The following is a 22,203-nucleotide window of genomic DNA, read 5'->3' as shown; positions in this document are numbered from 1 at the left end:
CCACGACCATATAACAGGTCAGTTTCGTTATACCTTGTGCTCGTTGTGTAACACCCGCTGTCAACTTCCAAACTTCATACCAATATACTTTCACAACCTTTCTTCATACGACGAAGCATTCATTATTAAGAACTTGGCAGTATTACCCAACAGCGAAATAAAAGTGATCCCTAGTAATTCAGAAAGATTCATCAGTATATCGATAAAGATTGGGAGGATGTGGCTTAGGTTTTTGGATTCATTTCGCCTAATGGCGGACAGCCTTGCGAATCTCGCTTCGTATCTCACACCGACGGAACTCGTAGAGTCGTCCAAACTTGTGCCAGAACAGCACGTGGAGTTGATTCAAAGAAAAGGGATTTATCCCTATGATTATGTAAAAGACTTTGCTGTATTCAGTGAGGAAGCACTGCCACCACGTGAAAGCTTTTACAATGCCCTCAATGACTCGGAAGTTACGGATGCAGAATATCAACATGCCCAACACACTTGGAATACAATGAAAATGAAAAATTTTGGACAATACCATGATTTTTATCTGTTATTGGATGTTTGTCTTTTAATGGACATAATTCAATGCTTTCGCAAAAACTGTGTAGCCACCTATAACATTGACTGTTGTCATTCATTTACAGCGCCAGGTCTAGCATGGCAGAGTATGCTACGTATGACTGGTGTAACTTTGGAATTGTTGACGAACTATGACCATTTCTTAATGTTTGAAAGTGCGATTAGAGGCGGTTTGGTACAATGCTGCCACCGCTATGAAAAAGCCAACAACCCACTTTTAGAGAACAGCGAAGACTATGATCCAAACAAAGAAACCAAATACATGTTGTATTTGGACTGCATAAACTTGTATGGAAGCCAAATGAAAAAACACCTTCCAACTGGAAATTTTGAGTTTGTAAATGATGTTGATGATCTTAATTGGTCAAACTTACCTGAAGATTCGCCGTATGGACTTTTACTAGAATGTGATGTCACAGTGCCAGAGCACTTGCACGATCTAATGAACGACTTCCCCATTCTACCAGAACAAAAAGATGTGGATAATCAGGGAAAACTACTTGCTACGCTTGAAGATAAAAAACACTATATCGCTCACTATACAGTGTTCCAGCAGGCAGTCAAATTAGGCTTGAAAATTACAAAAGTTCACAGAGCGTTGCGATTCTCTCAGTCGCCGTGGATGGAAAAGTTCATCGACAAAAACACCACATTAAGAGCTGAATCTACGAATGAGTTTTCCAAAAATTTCTACAAGTTTATGAATAATAGTGTGTTTGGAAAGACGTTAGAAAACGTGCGCAATCGTGTAGATATTAGAATAGTAACTTCTGATGAAGCGTTCCAGAAGCTGTCACGTCAAGCAAGATTTGTTGACAGAAGCATTATCGCTGATGGTGTGATCGCGGTACATTTAAGAAGACAAAAGGTAGTATTAAACAAGCCGGTCTATGTTGGTTCCGTAGTTCTCGACAAAGCAAAAATTCATATGAACTGGTTTCATTATATGGTTATGAAGAAAAAACTAGCTCCGCCAGACTTTGAAGTGTATGTTAACTATTCTGATACTGATTCTCTATTATATACCATAATTACCAAGTTAAACCTAAATAATGAATTGAAGGAAAGATTGGGAGATGTACTGGATAGGTCATGCTATCCCAAGGAGCATGAGCTGTGGCTGGAAGGAGCGATTCCTCAAATAGGCACATTTAAGGATGAATGCAAAGGAAGACAGCTATTTGAGTACGTAGGATTGCGTTGTAAAATGTACTGCTACAGGTTCAACTCCAGCCAACAGACAACGGCAAAGAAAAAGTGTAAGGGAATAAGCAAACGCTATGTCGAAAACAAAATTTCATTTGATCACTACAAGAAGGCACTGTTTGAAGATAAACAGTACAGAGCGACATTTAACCAGATAAGAAGCAAGACATTTCAACTCACCTCTAGAACAGTTGATAAACTCTCTCTGTCAGCCAATGATAACAAACGCATAGTGTTGCAGGACAAAATTAGAACTTTGGCGTATGGGCATTATCGAGCTCGTCAAAATGACGATGGAGGATCGTCAGAATATGATTCTAGTCAGTCTTAGCTCGATGGTTGATCAGCACTCTTTAGGAGTAGTCAGAATGTTGTATTCATTGAGCATGGATGCCGTTGCCCGTACTATTCCATATGAAAAAGAATACGAAAGAATCGAGGATATCGAAATGTTTTCGATACTCCCTTCCCTCATGCACACAGAGTTGAGAAGCTCTATTAAACGGACTTGGATAAAAACTACAACAGTCAACAGAGATTTAATAAAAAGTTATGAGTTTAGAGATATCGATTTTATGCAAATTGATAGTTATCAGTTTGTCATGCTCATGAACCATCCTCTGGAGGAACCAGAGTTTTGGAGTCGAAATTACTATGGTAATAATTGTCATATAAATGTGGACTACTATGAAACAATACAAACAGAACGTCCTATGAAGTATTGTCGAGGCTGCTTTTTTAACCTTTTTACACTAAAAAACGATAATGATATTGACTATCAAAGTTATTGGCACGAAAAGGGGTTGGCATTTGTACATGTTGTACAGCATTTTGAAGTTAACTCTAACAGGCTAATTGATGCAGTGGTTAAACAAGAAAATAACTGGTGTGACTACTGTGTATTTCGACCATTGTTTACATTTCTAAACTACTTTGACTGTAGAGACAATAACAACATGTTACATGATAGTGATGAATACAGCCCCGCATCTCCAGTGACAATGTTTAACCGTACAGAACTTTATGATCCATATAGAGAGTGACATACGCTAGTCCAGCATATTTGAACAATGAGGCTGTTGGTCAAGTTTTGTTTTTTTAACCATACAATTTCACGTTTACTTTGTTTGTTTTTTGCGTTTCTGTTTATATATTATGTTTTATTGTAAACCCTAGCTATTGTAAAATAATTTGATGAACTCATGCCTTTTTGTTGTCTATACTCTATAAGAGTTGTTTATCTACTTGAGAACTGAATTCTAGTAGTATATAGCTAAAATATAACTTAATAACATGATATAACAAAGTAAGATAATGCTTAGCATTATGATATTTAACACATGTATATTATTGTGCACATTTTATGAATATTTTGTAATGTACTAACAACCTTTTTCTATCTGTATTTGTTTTACTATTACATGTTTACTAATCTTAACACATTTATGTAACGCTAGAGTTGTATATAATAAACACATCTAAAATGTTTATGGTTACCTGTTATGTTGGTGTTATCTATATAGCATTTATCTTTCAAATAAACTTATGTTAAACTTGACTACTTTGTTTGTTGCTAAACCCATTATTTAAAAGTTTTCCAAACACCCTCTGAAAAATTACTTTAAAAAGTATTATTGCTATGGATGCTAAGAAAAGTAAAGTCAATCCTCTACTGTGCTGTTGCTAGCTTAGCTGAAGGAAAGGGTAAACAAATAAAGAAAATCAAAGTTTGTAATACAAATATATTACCATAAGATACATTGAATACAGCAATTTTCTCTTTACCATTTTGACAAGTATTTTAAGTTCTCCATCACAGCTTCGGTAATGTTTGCTGCACAAAAGCGGCGTACCTCACTGTCTATCCATGGCATCATTGATGTCCTGAGTGCAGTCCGTTCATACCAAAAATCTTGAGTCTCTGCAGGCAACCTCCTTTCATTCAAGTCAGAAAGTAAACGTGGCAAATCACTTGTAATGTGTCGAACGAGTTGTTTATCCAAAGTCATTGAAGTCAAGTCATTTGTAGTGTTTGAAGAAAGCAAGGCCATTACCTTATAGTGTTTGGTAAAATATCGTGTGTAACGAGAGATCAGAAACTGCACAGTTGGGTTTATTTCAAGTAGGATATTAAAGTAGCTTTCAAGGGACGGGAACAAGCGTTTTAAAGAAATCCATCCATCATTTTGTAGAACCACTCTGGGAGTCTGTCGAATAATATCAGATTCACTAGAAGCTCTCGAAAGCGTAACAGAATTCAAATTGTGATTAACTGGCTTATTTCTCAGACGATAGTTACAAAATGATACTAATCCATTTGGTCTGGGTTCCAATATGACTGTATGTAGATAGAATGGATTGAATGGAGTTTCATTGGAGTAAAAGTTGTTGACAGAGTGGTGAACTGTAGAGCTTTGCAGACTTAAAAGATCTTCAAATGTCAATTCAATTGAGGTTTCATTATTCACTAAACAAATAGAAGGAGAAAAGTCTTTAATAGAATCAAAACCAACAACCGCATGAGCCTGGCTTGCAACTTTGTAAATCTGTCTGAGTAAAAGACGTGGTTCCCATGAGTTAGACTGCTGGTTAGAACGCACAGCTGCTTTGTGTGAACTATGAGAGTGACTCACCACAGATGTTGTCATCACAGGTGTTGAAGTAGACGTCGAAGAAGAACACACGTATGACACTGGAGGTGAAGTCGATAGTGTGGTCGGCGACGTAGATAGCTTAGGTGCTGATGTATTTGATAATAGTTGTTGCGAACGTTGAGGTGGTGGTGGTGGTGGCGGCGGCGGTGGTGGCAGTTGTGATGACAGTGATGGCAAAATCGAGGCATGAAGTTTTTCTTGATGACCTTTCTGACGAAAAACCTGGTTCGACCTGGCGCGTGTGCCAGATTTTGCCGAATTGGAGTGGGCTGGTATTTTCTGTTGTACGATTGACGGCTGTTCCGGTCGATACTCTTCCACTTCCTTTGAATCGTAATCCTCATCCTCTTCCACTGCATTACCATTTTCACTGCAAACTGTTGAACACTCGCGGGTATAGTAATTCGCTTGGATCGCACTTGCACCTGCTGTTGTGTGTACAGAATCAGATACGTCTTGTAGAGTCTCACCAGTTAGAGATGCAAGAAGCTGGTCAATGTCCATAGTATTTACATCTGAGTATATTACGTTATGCACTGGGGGTATAGGGGGAGCTTTAGTACGTTTGCGTTTCACTCGCGATAGATCTTTACGTGGAACTGGTGCCGACCGCTTCACTGACGCGTTCATACTGACTGAACCAGCAAACCAGTTCTAGGTTTTATATGCAGTGTATTTGCAGGTCTGGACAGGTCTTAGTACGATCATTGACCTTACGAGGCGGATGCTGAGCGCCAAGGACAAATCCATTGAACCTCTTGGATCTCTTTCTTTTTGCGATTACATAACGTTGTTGTATAAAGAAGGCTTTGACAACAAGTCTAGACAGGTTTCCATTTATTTATACATACTAGAAATTTTAAGAGATAGATAATCCTGTTGTCGTAAGTAATGCAGTGAGCTTTCTATCAATAGTTGCAAAAAATTTTAAAGTTTCAGCATCTGATTTATCCAACGTGTTTAGCCTTTCATCAATGGTCCTTAATAATTTTGATGTTTTCTCATCTGATTCTTGCAGCTTCTTTACCTCTTCATCTAAGGATACTAGCGATTTAGATTGTTTCCCGTCTGAATCATGTAGCTTCTTGAATCTTTTATCCAAAGACATCAAAGATGTAGAAACTTTCTCATCCGAGTCTTGTAGCTTATTGAGCTTATCACCCAAAGATACTAAAGATGCAGACGTTTTCTCATCTGATTCAAACAGCTTTTTGACATTTCTATCCAAAGATAACAAATGTGTAGACGTTTTCTCATCCGAGTCTTTCAGCTTCTTGAGCTTATCATCCAAAGATAATAAAGATGCAGACGTTTTCTCGTCTGATTCAACTAGCTTTATTAGTTTGTTATCCAAGGAAGCAATTAATTGTGATGATTTCCCATCTGATTCTTCTAAGTTGTTTAGTCTATCGTGATAGGATAACTGATTCTCCTTTATGTCTTTTAGCTCGGTCTTGATAGAACCCTCTATGGAGACTATTGATTGTTTTACATCCTTAACTGCTTGCTGGGCCTCTTTGAGGCTAACAACAAAGGTCTTTAACTTTCCTTCCACCTCAATCAAATCGTCTTTGTTCACATAGAAACGATTTAAATAGCCTTTAGACACCTTTTGTCGTGATACGTCAGGTTCCACTGCAGCTCTAAACCTCTTTGATCCATCTTCACTTATCACATATGCATCATCTTCGTCATCAGATAAGTGATGCTTCTGTTCTTGATACAAAGCATGTCCAAACTTATCTATAATGTGTCTTCTAATCATAGCTTGTACAATATATGTTTACAATAACAAGATCTAATCCAGAATGATGGGAGAAACAGGTTAATATACTATTTAAGCCCACGAGTTGTAGCGTGAGGGAAACCCAAGCCATTTGACATAAATCTTGTTTCCTTTGCGCTTTATAACCTTTTCAACCAAATACGTATCTGGGTAATTTGTCTTTTGTAATTCTGGTTCGTAAAATGCCCCTTTGATAATGTCCCCTTTTTCATCTTGCAGGTAGTACACTGGTGGGACAGATTTTCGCACTCGTATGATTTTAAATAATTCAGTACTCCAGTTTGGGGTGTAACCTTTTTCAAACAAAGTTTTATACTTAGAAACCCTGACTTTATCATTGACTCTTAGCTTTGGAATCCCTTGTACCTTGTTTTGATTTAATTTCCTCACCAATGCCCTCTCGTGAAACGATGTAACATCTCGTGGTCTCATGCCTGTTGTCCGATGTAGCCTTGAATTGTACATGGAAATTAAACGAGGAAGCATGTCTAGCCACCTATAATCTCCCTGTACAGCAAATTCCTTATAAATCCAATTTTTAATCGTTTTATTCAGCCTTTCTACCACAGAGGCCTTCAAATGGGTGAATGTACTGAAATGATTTATCGCAAAACGTTGCATTAAGGATTTAAATTCTTTATTATAAAAATCTGTACCAAGATCACTTTGAATGTTTTGTGGTATTCTTCCGCTATTTTTCAAAACATTTTCCATAGCTGAGGCCACTGTCTTCCCTTTTTTGTTGTCTAAAGGAACCGCCCATGCATACTTTGAAAGAACATCAATTATCATTAGGATATACTTTTTCCCTTTATTCGCTTTTGAGTAAGGTATCATTTCTATCAAGTCGACTTGCCACAAATCGTCAATACCTCGAACAAAAACCTTTCTTCTGACAAAGTTTTTCCTAGCTGGTTTGTGTAACTCATTAACAATACCTCTCTTGGCAGCATCTGCTTGACTTGACATTGTCTTCTTTCTTTTATTCATAATGCTTTTATTACCTATGAACACTTAAGCGATAATTCCGTTTAGTTGAAGCAACTCTATAATATAGTCTATTTCTTCGCTATGAGCGTTGTGACCGGCTTCTTGTGACAAAACCAAGGTTTTAAGTCGCTTCACCAGTAAATTCACATCAGATGTGTACCTGTCCACGTTGTCAACAGTTATACCACTTCCACTAGCGTGTTCCGGTGTGGTCATGCCTTGCTTTGGTGGAAAAAGTACCGATATTACGCTTAAGTACTTTTTGCCCCTATTTGCATTTACAGGTTTTTCAGCAGAATACATCTGTCGGTGTGCATTGGTGTCTTGAAGGATCTTTTTATACACTTTCAAATCCTGCCTTTCTACTATATCCTTATCGGGAACCTGCATGAATAGTAATTCAAGGAGTCCTGGAGTTGTTTCAAAGCTGTGATTCCTTACCTGTATCTTTGAATTTGTAATTTTTATTCTAGAATCACCAATTGTCATGTTACCCCTTCCATCAAGTCGAACACCATAAGTCGTGTCCATTTTATCTTTCGTTAGAGGATTAGAAAGCTTTTTTAAATACATATCCAGCTGATTGGGTTTAATGGTTTGAGTAGACACATCTAAGGACTTATTGAAGTCATCCTCCTTTTCTTCGTCTTGTACAAAAGTTCTATCCATAGTTGTACTCTGATCATCTTTTTTAACCACAAAGTCTAGTTCTTCTTTTTTAACAGGTTTATAATAGTACTGCTGTTCCTTCAAACGTCTCTCTACTGTCTCTTGCAGGGGTTTGACTATGGGTTTAGCTTGCACTTCTAACAACCTCTCAACATAATCAGCATTATGCTTCAATCGTTGAAACTTTTTACGCACAGCATTTGTTAGTCTAAGTAGTTCATTTTTTACTATATGTTCGTGCTTGTTAGCACTCTCTTGGTTCCGCTCCTTCAAGTTTGGTATTGGATATTTCTTCACTATACGTCGGATTACTCGTTTCGCTCTTAGCTTTCTTTTCTTGGGAGCTCTAAGAGCCATCGGAGCACTGCCATACTTCTCCATCCTCTCACTGTCACTCTGATTAACGTTTAGTGTATTGATGCTGAAAGGAGCCCTTTATATATCGACTATATAGGTATCAAGACCTAAACGGTAACGACCTTTGTTGATTTCAGAATCTTTATCTATGGTTACAAATCCATACTTGTGTTTGTTCCAACAGGTGTGACACAAACACTTAAATTGATCAAAAGTCATATCGCTATTAACATGATCATTGTATACATGTCTTAGATTTAAGTCATCCTGCTTGAAAAGAATTATTAAATTGGCGTTATCTCTAAGGAGATGTTTAGGGAGCCGCGTGTACGTCTGGATCAAGTAGAACGTATCTACATCTCTATGTCTTCCCATGCTGAAGTATGCTTTCATATTGTCTTGTTTATCACAGGCCACGTCATCAAATATCATTATTGAGTCCTTTTTAGCTTCATCAGGATTGGGAACATCTTCACTGTTAGTAAATGAAAAATAACCAATACATGACAGGTTTTGCATTATTTGTTCAAGCATCTTGTATTTAGGTTGCAGCAATGATTTACTAAACACATATACATTAGCATACTTTAATCCCTTTGGTTCAGTCAAAAGGCTAAACATCAAATTTGTTTTTCCACAGTTAGATGGACCACAAATGATGCCTCGAATGGATTGAGGAAGGAGTTCACTATGTTTTTTCACTTCTTTGGATTTAATTCCATCCGAAGTGGATTGAATGAGTTTTTCCACAGCGTTGTCCACAACAAAGGTGTCACGGTGCTTTTTAAATTTCATCTTCACACACTGGGGGACAAAAGTGAAATGAAGAATCGTATATAAGGTGTTCATATTTGTAAGACCTGCTCAGTATGCGTAGGATCACTAGAGGATGTGGTCTGCTTAATCGTGCTATAAACTCTCTTCCGCTAGAACTTCACCTGCCTGGAGGATACCAATTTTGTGGACCTGGTACAAGATTGAAGGAAAGGTTGGAAAAGAAGGATCAAGGAATCAACCTATTGGATGAAGCTTGTAAACAACACGATATTGCCTACAGTAAGAGCAAAGATCTTTCATCTCGACACACTGCTGACAGAGTATTAGCAAACGAGGCGTGGGCAAGGTTCAAAACAAAAGGTGTTCCTATTGGTGAGAGGCTCGCTTCCTGGGCTGTTGCAAGCGCAATGAACGCGAAATTGAAGCTTGGTGCCGGAACAACCGAAGGCAGGAGGAGGAGGAGACGGCAGACTAGGCGAAGAAATCGAGGGAGGTTAGGTAGGGGATCGTTAGCCAAAGGGGGCACAGCAAGAGGTGGAAGTGCGCTAAAACGAAAAAGAAAAGGCACCACTAGAAAGTGCAGCAGAAGACTTAAACCTTTTACTTTTTCCGATGTATTACGACAAGCAAGGACGGCTGTGCGGGGATCAGGAATGCATCTTGTTGGCAGAGGTGGAATATTAAACAGAGGGAGTAGAAAACACATAACAAAGGCAGCATCATCAGCGTTGAACGCCATCAGATCTATGAAGAGAGGGAGGCGTAGTGCGTTCAGTCATTTACGACGTAGATCACGGATTCTATCACTTCCCAAGTCAGGAGGTGTGCTACCATTGCTGCCAATCTTTGCAGGGCTTAGTGCATTGGGAAGTCTGACAGGTGGGGCTGCTGGTGTGGCCAAAGCAGTGCTTGAAGCTAGAGATGCCAAGAAACGGCTGAGCGAGATGCAAAGACATAACGAAACTATGGAGGCAGTAGCTTTGCGACATGGCAAGGGGCTGTACTTTAGACCATATAAGAAAGGACTTGGTATTTACATGGCACCTTATCAGAAGCAGCCAAAAAACTTATAGATATTTTGCCCAGAAGGGCAATGTATGATTTTGAGTTAACACGTTGGGCCAGGAAGCTTAAAATCCCCCATTTTAGAGGAGTGTTTATGCGTGACAACCTTCCTAAAAGTCCATGGAGGAACGAGTCTGCAATAGTCAACTTGGACAATACCAATGGTAGTGGTACTCATTGGGTATGCTACAAGAAGAGTGGAGACTACGTGAGGTACTTTGACAGCTACGGGGATTTGATACCTCCACTGGAACTTCAGAAGTATTTAAATGGGAAATACGTATCTTACAACCGAACCGCTTATCAGGATGTCAACACTCACTCTGAGATCTGTGGGCATCTGTGTTTGTATTTTTTAACCTCAATTTAAATGATATTACAGTGTACACATATATATATTTGTTGTTATCATTTCCACCCTTTAGTCATGTCTCAGACGTTCATGCTTTCAGGTAGAACTTCTACTCTTTCAGTAGACTACTTTCCTCCCATCGAACTTGAAGGTGGTTATGATTATGAAGTTGGTTTGCTTAGCTTCGAGTCTTATAACTCCATACCAAATGTCGACGAAACAAACAACCAGTTTCATTTTGATAATGGAAAGATTATTAAAATACCTACTGGTACATATGAAGTAATGGATATTGAACGTTTCATACAGGATAAGCTAAAGATGTTGGCTACACAGGAAAAGAAGTACTTTTTTCGCTTGGGAACAAACAACAATACATTGCAAACTACTCTGAAATGTAACGCTCAGGTGGATTTCTCTCAACCCAACTCTATTGGCAGCCTCCTGGGTTTCGATTCTGAGGTCATAGGACCTGGAAATGAGCACTACTCGAAGAATGTTGTGGATATTTTTAAGACAAACACGATTAGAGTTGAATGCAGCATAGCGGGCGGGTCTTTCGTTAATAATAAGCAAAGTCATACAATCCATCAGTTTTTCCCAGCAGTACCACCAGGATATAAGCTTGTTGAAATACCCAGTACAATCATTTACCTTCCAATCACCACGAGGGCAATAAGTAACATAACACTACGGATTGTAGACCAGGACGATAGGTTGGTGAATTTTAGAGGAGAACGTATTACAGTGTGTTTACACTTGAGGAAGGTCCCTAGTTGAACAGTTAGTAGGAGATGGGTTACTTATATTTTTCAAACTGTTTATCAAGACCAAGAATATCAAAGGGTCATATAGACAGAGTCAAGAAAACCCATAACTCCGACGACTATTTATTGGGTGCACACTCAACAGTACCAAGCAGTGTTTGTTTGTCACCCAAGCGACTAACACACACAAACCGAAGGTTCTTACGCTCCTTGGGCTATAAAATACTTCAATAATGGATGTACTGGATATTTTTAGTAGTGTCCCATTTGATGACACTATTTCTCACATGGAATTTCACACTCATTTCCCTTACTCTTCTACTACACTAGACAACAATGACGAGATAAGAATACCAATTCAACAACAAGATATATGCATTGTGCCTTCTATGAGTTATTTGTATGTTGAGGGAAAGCTATTGAAGTCAGACAATACAGCAACTACAAAAACAAAGTTCACTCCAAACGCATTTGCATTTTTGTTTGACGAGATACGGTATGAAATAAATGGAGTTGAAATAGATCGCATTAGGAACCCAGGTATAACTTCTACAATGAAAGGATTTGCTTCTATTGGAGAGAACTCTTTAAGAAGTTTAGGGAACTCTGGCTGGCCAACCGAGGTGAATAAGTTGTCTTCCACTTTGGAAAGTCATGTGACTGACACTGATGGAAATTTTAGTTTTTGCATACCGCTAAGTAGACTTCTGGGGTTCGCAGAAGATTATAGAAAGGTTATTGTCAACTGCCGTCATGAGCTTGTTCTACTGAGGTCCGCCGGGGACAAAAATGCAGTTTTGTGGACCTCAAGTGGTGCTACTGACACAACTCCTGAAGATATTAAAGTTAAACTAGAGAAACTATGCTGGAGGGTTCCCTACGTTTCTTTGAGTGATAGACAAAGAATTGCATTGCTTAGACATTTGGAAAGGGGAACGAGTGTTCCTGTAGAGTATCGAAGCTGGGAACTCTATGAGTATCCCTCTTTGCCACAGTCAAACAAGCAATCTTGGTCAGTAAAGACAGCATCACAGCTAGAAAAGCCAAGATACGTCATAGTGGCTTTCCAGGAGAATCGCAAAAACAACATGAAAAAGTCTGCCGCATGCTTTGATCACTGCAAGATATCAAACATAAAACTTCATTTAAACTCTATTAACTATCCTTATGATGATTTAAAACTAGACATTGCAAAGAACCACTACGCTATACTCTACGACATGTATACCCGTTTTCAGGAGTCGTATTACAATGTTCCATCACAACCACTTTTGGACGTTAAAAATTTCATTTCTTATGCACCACTAATCGTAATTGACTGTTCTAAGCAAAACGAATCCCTTAGGTCAGCCCCTGTTGATATTCGTTTAGAATTTGAGGCCAGCGAAGCTTTCCCTCCAGGGACTGCTGCTTATTGTTTGATAATTCACGACAAGTCATTCAACTATGAGCCAGCCACTAACCTGGTTCATCGGATAATGTGATTCATGCAGAAAGTGTTGGAATTTGGGGTGGGGATAGGCTATAAAGCCCGCTCTTGTCGGTTTGGCTTCTCAGTCTCAACTTGAATTTCGTTGGAGTTAGAACTTTCAGTCATGATTAAACAGGCCATCATAGATTTTAGTGCTTTTATCGGAGAGGATAAGACAGTGGTTATCAAGGAATTGAGCATATTGGACTTGGATTCAAGATGTGTACAACATTGGATTTTCTCACCACCTAAGGATGGATCCAGATCTACTTTTCCAAGCACACAACATGATTGCGGAGGGTGGCACAGTTCACAGTTTGACAATCATAACAGGTGGTTGAGTAAACACTATCACGGCCTCGGATTCGGGACAGGAAACGTTGAATATAGCTCTCTCACATCATCTCTGAGAGACATTTGCTGCAATGTAAACCTATTGTATGCTGCTTCAACTGAAAAGGCAAAGGTTTTGGAAAAGTTGCTAGAGAACAGAAGAGTTGTGTTCAGTCTTGAGCTACTTGGAGGCCCCCCTCTATCGAGCGATTTTCTACTACTTCCTCCCGTTGAAGAACTATCCAAACAAAAGAATCAGTGTTTGTTTCATCATTTACATGCTCCAGGATTTTATTGTTCACAAACCAATGTACACAAACTGGCTGATTGGTGTTTGAAAAACCCAGCTATGCTAGACATGAACAACCCTGAAGTGAGAGTAAAGACCTTTGACGAATGGAAACTTAAAACTCCTTCTGCTAAGCAGCTTGCCGATGAAGGCTTTGTCAAAATGGCTGCTATGAAGGACACCACTAAATGCGTTTATTGTGGAGTTAATCTTTTCAAGTGGGAAGAAGGTGATGACGCAATAGAAGATCATCGCTACAACTCACCGTTTTGCTCCTATCTTCGCTTCAAGGAACAGACAACAGACAAGGGCAGCACCAAGAATATAGTCTACTGCGAGGACGGATCAGATACATTGGGCCAGGATGTCACTGGGAGATATACATTGTCTCTGGAAGTCACTCATGATGATCTTCTAAATATGTGTAAGGCTTGAAATGTATTCAACTTCATATTTTGAATAAACAAATCTTTATTATTTACCAATGTTGTTTTTTACTAAGCTTAACCTATATATAAACTTACCATCTTTCATTATCATCCAGATACACAGCTACTCTTATTGACTTAAGTCATAACAAGTTGCTCATGTCTCAGTTTTACAAATGTGAAAAGGTAGTTACCTTTTCTAATCCCATGAAGACAACTTTTTACTTTGCTGATAATGAAGACAGGCGCTGTACCGGCTCCATCGACAAAGAGCGGTTTAAACTAAGAATTCTTCAGGTTGGAACAATTTTGCAAGACTCACTTTTATCCAAGGTATTACACATTAACACATGCCAGTTTAGTGATCACTCCAATTGTTTTATAAAATTAAATAAACTTACTACTTAGTTTAACAAAGACTCATAATTTCATATCCTAGCTTTCATACACCATAAGTCTTTACCAGCAAGCACTCTGCTGGAACTAACATACAGTTTTAACCTGCACAAGTCGTCGTCGCTCGCTCGAGGACAAATCGTCCCCTGCCCACACTCGTATACTCATTCCCAACATCGCTGTCACTTTTATTCGCCGGAGAAAAAATCAGGCAACCCTATCTACTTTTAAACTTTTTAAATGTTATACAGTATTAATTTTTAATGTGGTTTAATCTACCTGTAAACATTATACAATGACTTTTAAAATACATTTAGTCTTTAATCATTACGTGGGTCTAATTAAACCAATTACAATGTATGTTATATTAACTAACACAAATCTTCGGAACAACATACTCAACACTTTTAGGACTTGACTTCCTAAGGTCCCTACTCTTAAAGGTTCAAGGGATATCAAACCCACCACCATAATCCTAAGGATATTCAACCGGATATCAGTGGATCGGAGAACCAGTTTCACTCTAGAAGTGTTAATGTGGAGAATACCAGATAAATATCGTATATCGGACATCTGATATCGCCCACCCGTGAGGTCGGTGGCATTGCTGTGGTCACTGGTGTGGTCACTGCTGTGGTCACTGGTGTGGTCACTGCTGTGGTCACTGGTGTGGTCACATAGACACTCAAGGTGTGTAACCAGTGTCTGTATATGGCACAAGTGACTGGTAGGGCTCTACATTTACTTAAGGTCAAATTAAAGCTTTAAAACTGTTTACAAGCTAGTTTTTATCTTTGGCTGATGTTCGGACATATATATTAAAGTTGTTCTGTAAACTAGCGGTTAGGCTACGTAGGCAGGTTTAATTATTGACCATATTATATGGCGTAGAGTCAACAATGTCACTAAATGATGGACTTACATACTACTAACTGGTAAGCAACATATTCTCCATAAGAATAACATGGAAATTTAAAAAAAGTAGAATTTTGTGGATTTTCTCCATCACTATGCAAAAGACCTTCTAAATACTAAATTATTTGTATTTAACGAGAGAAATCATGATTTTTTTTCTTTTAAAGGAAAAAAATGGGAAAACCCCATTTTTACAACACAAAATCCCTTTTCCATAGTTATGCTGGTTCGCGAACTTACGTTTGCACGTGTGTGCCAATTATCATTGAAATCGGCTTATTTTTTACCCCCAAGCTACCGTGCCAACGCACATTTTTGAATTTAAAGTGATTTAATTGACATTCGAACAGATGGTGTTTTTGGCTTCTGGATACCTCAAAACGAAAAGGAATTAGGTCTAGGTTTTACCATGAGGCTTACGGTAATACCCTATATTGGTAATTCACTAAAAGGGCATTTAAACCTTGTAACAATTTAGACCTTTGCTTTCAGATAAAAAATTAACCCTTACAGCAATTTTATGGATCTGTAGTATATTTAGATTTTTAGAAATTAAAATATGCATGTCCAATTAATTATTATGATAAACTAGAATAATTAATGGTCTCCAAAAGATTACTTGTGTTCCATTTTTATTTTCTAAAAACAAACAAATAGAATGATGCTTATATATTTTCATAGATTGTCATACAAACATCTCTAAGTATTACCAACCTATTATCCTCTCCTCTAGAAGCAACACAAATTACCGCAAGATTTAATAAGTTTGGGCCGCTCTGATGGATGGGAAGGCAGTCTGGTTTTGATGGGTAAATATTAATTTAAAGCGAAACATCCCAAAATTAACCCACGCTGCACGTGGGCTCAAGTGCTGCAAAATGGAGATCCCGATACCGAAGGAAATAAAATTCAAATATATTTAAATTTTAAAGGCCATTAAGCCCCTTCACTGCAGAATGAATTGTAAATCATAGTCAGGGAATGGGTTTGCACGGTTAAAAGTAGGGTAAATCATTCTCTTTAATTTTTATATAGTAGCGAATTTTCCTTATAGTGAATAAGCGATTTTTTGCATACGACGTTGGTAATAATACCAAAAGAATTAGATTACACGCCGTTTCATCATTATTTGTTTCGTATGATTATAAAGTGAAAAAGTAATACAAGTACTGCATAGGTGTCAAAGGTTTATTCTTTATGAGTTACATGATGAAACTGTTAGTTTACTTTTCATTGCAGTTAACACTTTAAATATTAATTTATACTGCAAAAATACAATATCACTCAAAGTATCTTTTTAAACACCGGCTACTTTTTATGTATTGGACATAAACGAATATGAATATTTCATGTATATTCGATATCTAACAGAAACAACTCTTCATCTAAGAAATGTTCTTTCTCTATGAGCGAAATTTCCATACGAGGGGCTACTTAAAAAAGTGGGTTTATCGTATCCAGGGGTTTAACACGTACCATCGTTGGTCGAGACTTATCTTAAGATTACTCCAGATCGTATCATTACCCTCGTTATCTTTAGGTTAATATTCTCAACATCCCTATGAAAATAATAACTAAAATAATAAAATAACTAATATCATTGACTATACACAAAATATACTGTCCATGTAATCAAAATTTTGAAGCCAAGTAAATAGATGAGGTTTCAAGACCATCTCACCTGAGCCTGAGAGTACTAGGGGTATTGGATTAAATGTTTATTAAAATTAACTAGCTGTTACCCACGGGCTTCACCAAGGCCCCACTAGAAAAACAAAAAGTTTTTTTTCTAGTGGGGCCTTTGCTTCACCACGTTTGACTTCATAAGTATTAATAAAACTATTGATTGGGTAAGTAAATTGAAATAAACAAAACGAAATACACAGTAATACAAACAAATAATCACGCCTGATTTTAATAAGGTAATACATTGAAAGAATAACAAACAAATAAGTACAGCTGGGGCAAGGCGTATATGCAGCTGGGGTATTTTCAACATTAGGTATATGGAAAGTTCCCTTTAGAAAGGAATTACGATCTTAAAGGGAAATTTGTGAAATAATGAATAATTTTACGCAAGGTCTCTCGTCATAACGAACATTTTAAGTATATGGTTTATGGGGGTGTGACCTGTAGTTTTCTCAAAAGTTCATGGAACTTTGGGATATATATATGGATGCAGTATTATAGCAAACAGCTGATTGAACTATAACTTGTCACTAAATATTGTCATTAGTTTGTATACCATCTCAACATATTGCACCACGTTTTTTGGCTTCACATTTTCTAATTGGCTAACACTCTGTTCTCATCTCTAAACTGACCTCCACATTTACTCACAACTCTTATCACTACAACCTCTGTTTGTCACAACGAAACTCTGTTCCACGCACGCCTCATAAGCCAAAGATTCATGACTCCTCGCAGACCAACTGTCCCCCCCTCCCCAAGTGGTGATGGATGGTCGCTGGGTGCTTGGTCCTCACTAATGGGCTTTTGATTTTGTTCTCGCGTGCTTCTCCAGACGTCTCTGCTCTCCAGATTACTTCTGCACGTTGCATCCGGGGAGTGGTTGTGGGATTCAGTTAACGAAAAGTAAATAGAATTCTCTTTTTGTAGTGTGATAAGTTTTTTTGTAAAATTGAAACAAAATATATAGCAGACAATAAGGATGATTATGTAATTTTGTGTTCGTATTTTGATTGCATAATCAGGGGCTTCGACGTGGCACGTTTTAAGAAGTTGTTCAAATATTCAATTATTATATAAAAGGAACTATGTTAAATATCATTTCGGTCAGTATTAAAAACCTACCTAAATTAATTCCTAATTAATTCATTTAATTTTAATTTCTAAGGAAATTAAAATTCAAAGAAGTGTATGTTTTTCATCAAGTTAACTACATCACTGTACTTTTTTACTGAAAATTTAGACGGTAAGAAATAACATTTCAATGAAAACCCTGTGTAGTTAAACAAACTTGATATTACTCAAAGTGAGTTTAGACATGTTTACATGTTTTTATCGACGTGTTCATGACTTCGTATCACTTAGTTCACTTAACTAAGTAAATTCCATGTTGATGGCCCCTGGATTACTTTAATGACTATAATAATGGTACAATACCTCGTCAAGTAGTCCAAATGATGATTGAGGTTAGCAACCTACATGTTTCGCCGTAAATACGGCATCGTCAGGGTTACAAAAACGAAGACATCGATGTCACACGCACACAATAAATACACGAATATAAACATTTAATTACGGAGAGTAAACATTTAATTAACATTGATAGGCCTATCACACGCACACGACACGGACGGTCCCGGCGCAGGTAGTAGACACCTAATGAGTCTAATTGAGTCTTAATTGAGTCTACTACCTGCGCCGGGACCGTCCGTGTCGTGTGCGTGTGATAGGCCTATCAATGTTAATTAAATGTTTACTCTCCGTAATTAAATGTTTATATTCGTGTATTTATTGTGTGCGTGTGACATCGATGTCTTCGTTTTTGTAACCCTGACGATGCCGTATTTACGGCGAAACATGTAGGTTGCTAACCTCAATCATCATTTGGACTACTTGGCGAGGTATTGTACCATTATTATAGTAACTAAGTAACTAGGTGTAAGTTATTTTACTTTCTTCTAAAGCTACCACCCAAGTTTATACATACCGATTACATCCATAATATTTTCTTGGTTATTACAATTATTGTTTAATGCAATAAAATACATGCAATGCAACTTTATAACACTTAAGTATATTGATTTAGGTCATACCTTTAAAATATATATTAAAAAATGTCAAGTACGAAATGTATACATTTTAAAGATTCAAACAAAAACTTTGTTGCTGTTAATAAAACTCATACTTCGTAGTCTCAAGGACCGAGCCCAACCCAAATGGGTTTTCTCAGAAAGTAAACCAGGTTAGAAAGCGAAACTAATAACTCAGGGATCTTGGTTTATCAAAGTTGACATTGGAGTGAATAAACGACAAGAAATAAGTATCTCGACTGAAGAGGCGCTCTTCATTGTCAAATCTCTAAGAAAATCTCCAACCTTATCTATATAACTTTGGTTAGTGCAAAATAGGTGGAGCGGCTATTATTATGATACCGTACATAGCACAACATGAATAATCGTATATAGCCTAACCTCCTTAAACAAATTTAATAATAATTAATTGTGCTCTATAATAGTGGGAAGGGGACTGAAAGTATATTTTCATTGACTACATGCTATCCTATTGACAATGACTACTGTACCTTATAAATACATTTCAGAATTATTTAATATCTTTGAATAAATAATTTGTAAATGAATACTGTATGATAAAAAAAACTGTATTGAAGTGCAACGTACAGTAACAAAAGTTAAGAAAAGGCAAATTCCAAATGCTATCCAAGTGATTTTGACAAGTTAATTAGAATTATCCAAAAATGAAGAACTATGAAACACAACTATAGGTATTGAACTCTAACAATAAGTTAATACAAAATCAACCATAGATTAACAATTAATAACAACTAGTGGTCGTCCAGTGGTCGAAAACTCGACCAAAAATATGTAGGCCTAATGTATACGCATTGACTATTGGCTGAAGTAGACATCCCATCTATATGAACCAATTGTCGCTATTGTTTTATTAAAAAAAAAACATGTAGTTGTGTGATCCAGTCACAGAATGCGTGTCTAAAATTCTATTTTCTACTTATACTTTTGCTGAAAAAGTTGATGGGTCATAACAGTTGATATAGCTCATAATAAGTCATTCCAAAAGTTTGACTTGGTAAAAACATTGTGTATTCATTCGACAGAAAGCAGTCATTTAGATCAGCGCAATCTGTTTGTGGCTCACATAAACTGCGACAAATTTAATTAAAAAAACTGGTGACAACTTTTCCGTGGGGATGGAATGTCTATCTAAGGCAAAGAATTGTCTATTTTCACCCCACGCTGTAACTAAAAATTGAAATTGATTGAAATCTCTTAAATTTGTTTTGATTCTCTGTTTATATTTCGTTGTTATTTCGTCACCAGCATGGCAACCGATAAAGCCCATGTTAATTTTTAATTTTTAAAGGAATTCTGCACATCTAGAGGAAAATATGTTTTTAACAGCATGCGCGGATTTTCCCTGCGGTGCACACGAGCTGAGAGAAAAGGTTTTAAAGAAACATGCTTGCCTATTCATATTTACATAACATAACAATTTTAAAATGCTAACCCAAAAAGTTTTTGTATGCAATTGAAAATGATATTTTTTTAAATAGACAAGACTAATAAATAACACTTGATAACTGCATGTATTAGAATACGTATTACAGCATGCTATTTTATTTTTGTTACACTAGTTAACCCATAGTTCTAGTTTGTGAATGATATATTCTTCAATTATACTATCTCTAGATTCATTATCTTATATGCTAGCACAGTTTAGTTCTTGATTACCCCCTATGGTCCTACTTACGACTGCTTTGTATGCAGACAGTGTTCCCTCACTAGGGAATCAATCTGTTTTATTAATACAAATTAAGTCACAGTGAGATCATTAAGAACTGCAATAATTAACATATTTACTAGGTTTCTTTAATCTGTGTGTGGGCGTTTCAAAGACAGCATATAGTTGATGATAAAATAGTTTGTAAAATAGGTCGTATACATAGTTCTGAAAAGTTTAAACGTATTTATTTCTACAGAGGTTATTAGTATTGAAATTATACTACTGATTAAAAACTACTGAAGGTAAAAACACGATTAAAACAGACAGGATTTGTTCTAACTAAATGCCTTGTAAACTCACTTAAGCTTACTGTATAGTACTAGGTAATACAAATTATACAGTTTTCACTAATTTATTAATGGTTCCGAACAACTGTGAACCTACTTTATTTCCTCACTGAAAATTTCAACGTTACTCTAATTCTATTACCTAATATTATACAAAAAAAATTGTTTGTGAAATTTTAGCACACATTTTCGAGGAAGCGGGACGGTTCTTGATATTTTTGTCACGTATAAAGATATCGAAAAGCCATTCAATACAACATCGTGCAAGGCCGATACAGACTGGTGTATGTGTAAGGACCGCAGTGTTAGTAGTTGCAACGTGTCAATGTTATAACTTGCGGTGAAAATAGATAAACATGTATAGGTTCTAAAATATTTTATATTCTAATAAAGTTGCAGATTTTATAGCCAAAATATATCTTAATAGAGGGGTTGTGTGCAAATTGCACATTGAGAGATTTCAAAACCTGTTTTATAAGCAGAATGTATAATGCAAACCTCCCCTTTTAAAGATTTAGCAAATTATGTTAAAACAATATATTTACACTAAACGAATAACCAATTGACAATATTTCAAATATTAAGATTATAGATACATATCAAATACCGAGTAATTTACCAAAATGGATCAGGTTACAATAAAAACCTGGCGGCCATCTAAATTCTATTACGTCAAATTACATGAAAACTATTAGATTTGCAAATTAACATAAGAGTAACAAAATTTAGAAAATTTACTGAGAAATCAAAATTTAATGACGCCTAGTTTTGATCGAACAACGTACAGCTGAGTTATTAAATTTAATAATAATAATAACTAGCAATAACATCAAAGTTAATTATTAAAAATAACCCATCTGTTTGTTATTCGATCTATAACAACGATTTGTCATATGATTTGTCATTAAATATCCTTTATTTTGTTATCATTGTGTTTATTTTGTAACTCTAATGGTTTTCAAGCAATTTGACGGCAAAGAGTTTAGATAGCCATTTCGAAACTGCTATAGTCATCTAAATAAATCTTTGCATGCTTGTGTACCACAGCAAAGATTCATAAATGTGTATATTTTAATCTTTGTATCTTAATTACAACTCAAGTTAAAACGATATTTATAGAAAACACATACAGACGGATAGCCGGAAAACGAGGCTCAGGCGACTCATGTTTATAATGTAAAATATTCTTGTACTAACACAAGGAACAATCCTGAAAAGATTTCGAGAGAGTTCACAAACACTCTGTATAACTAACGGAATTTTTATCAAAGGTCATATTTTTTCTCAATCCCAAGTAGTTGGATAGTGTGTTCAAAAACTGGACTTTCAGACTTCGCTTCCTAGCTAATTTTTGTATAATTTAAAATTTTAATATAATAGAAT

At 36.7% G+C, this 22,203-nt stretch overlaps 2 protein-coding genes across 4 annotated transcripts in view; one reads left to right on the top strand and one right to left on the bottom strand.

The window, feature by feature from the left end:
- The window catches only part of LOC128996844 (lachesin-like), a 117,572-nt gene that overhangs the window by 85,173 nt on the left and 10,196 nt on the right, over positions 1–22,203 (bottom strand). The window lies entirely within an intron of this gene.
- On the top strand, positions 11,427–12,677 carry LOC128997574 (uncharacterized). The gene has a single exon (XM_054423212.1). The coding sequence runs from the start codon at positions 11,427–11,429 to the stop codon at positions 12,675–12,677; it is 1,251 nt and encodes a 416-aa protein (XP_054279187.1).

The sequence above is a fragment of the Macrosteles quadrilineatus genome, unplaced genomic scaffold (genome assembly GCF_028750875.1).
Source record: "Macrosteles quadrilineatus isolate MER2022 unplaced genomic scaffold, UCM_ALF_1.0 Scaffold_6__1_contigs__length_79288215, whole genome shotgun sequence".
In the NCBI taxonomy this organism is placed as follows: Eukaryota; Metazoa; Arthropoda; class Insecta; order Hemiptera; family Cicadellidae; genus Macrosteles; species Macrosteles quadrilineatus.
Note: the sequence above shows the minus strand (reverse complement) of the source record. Positions and strands in the feature narration are given on the sequence as shown.

Excerpts from the sequence above, each read along its gene's own strand:
- LOC128997574 (XM_054423212.1), top strand. The coding sequence starts at position 11,427 with ATGGATGTACTGGATATTTTTAGTAGTGTCCCATTTGATGACACTATT.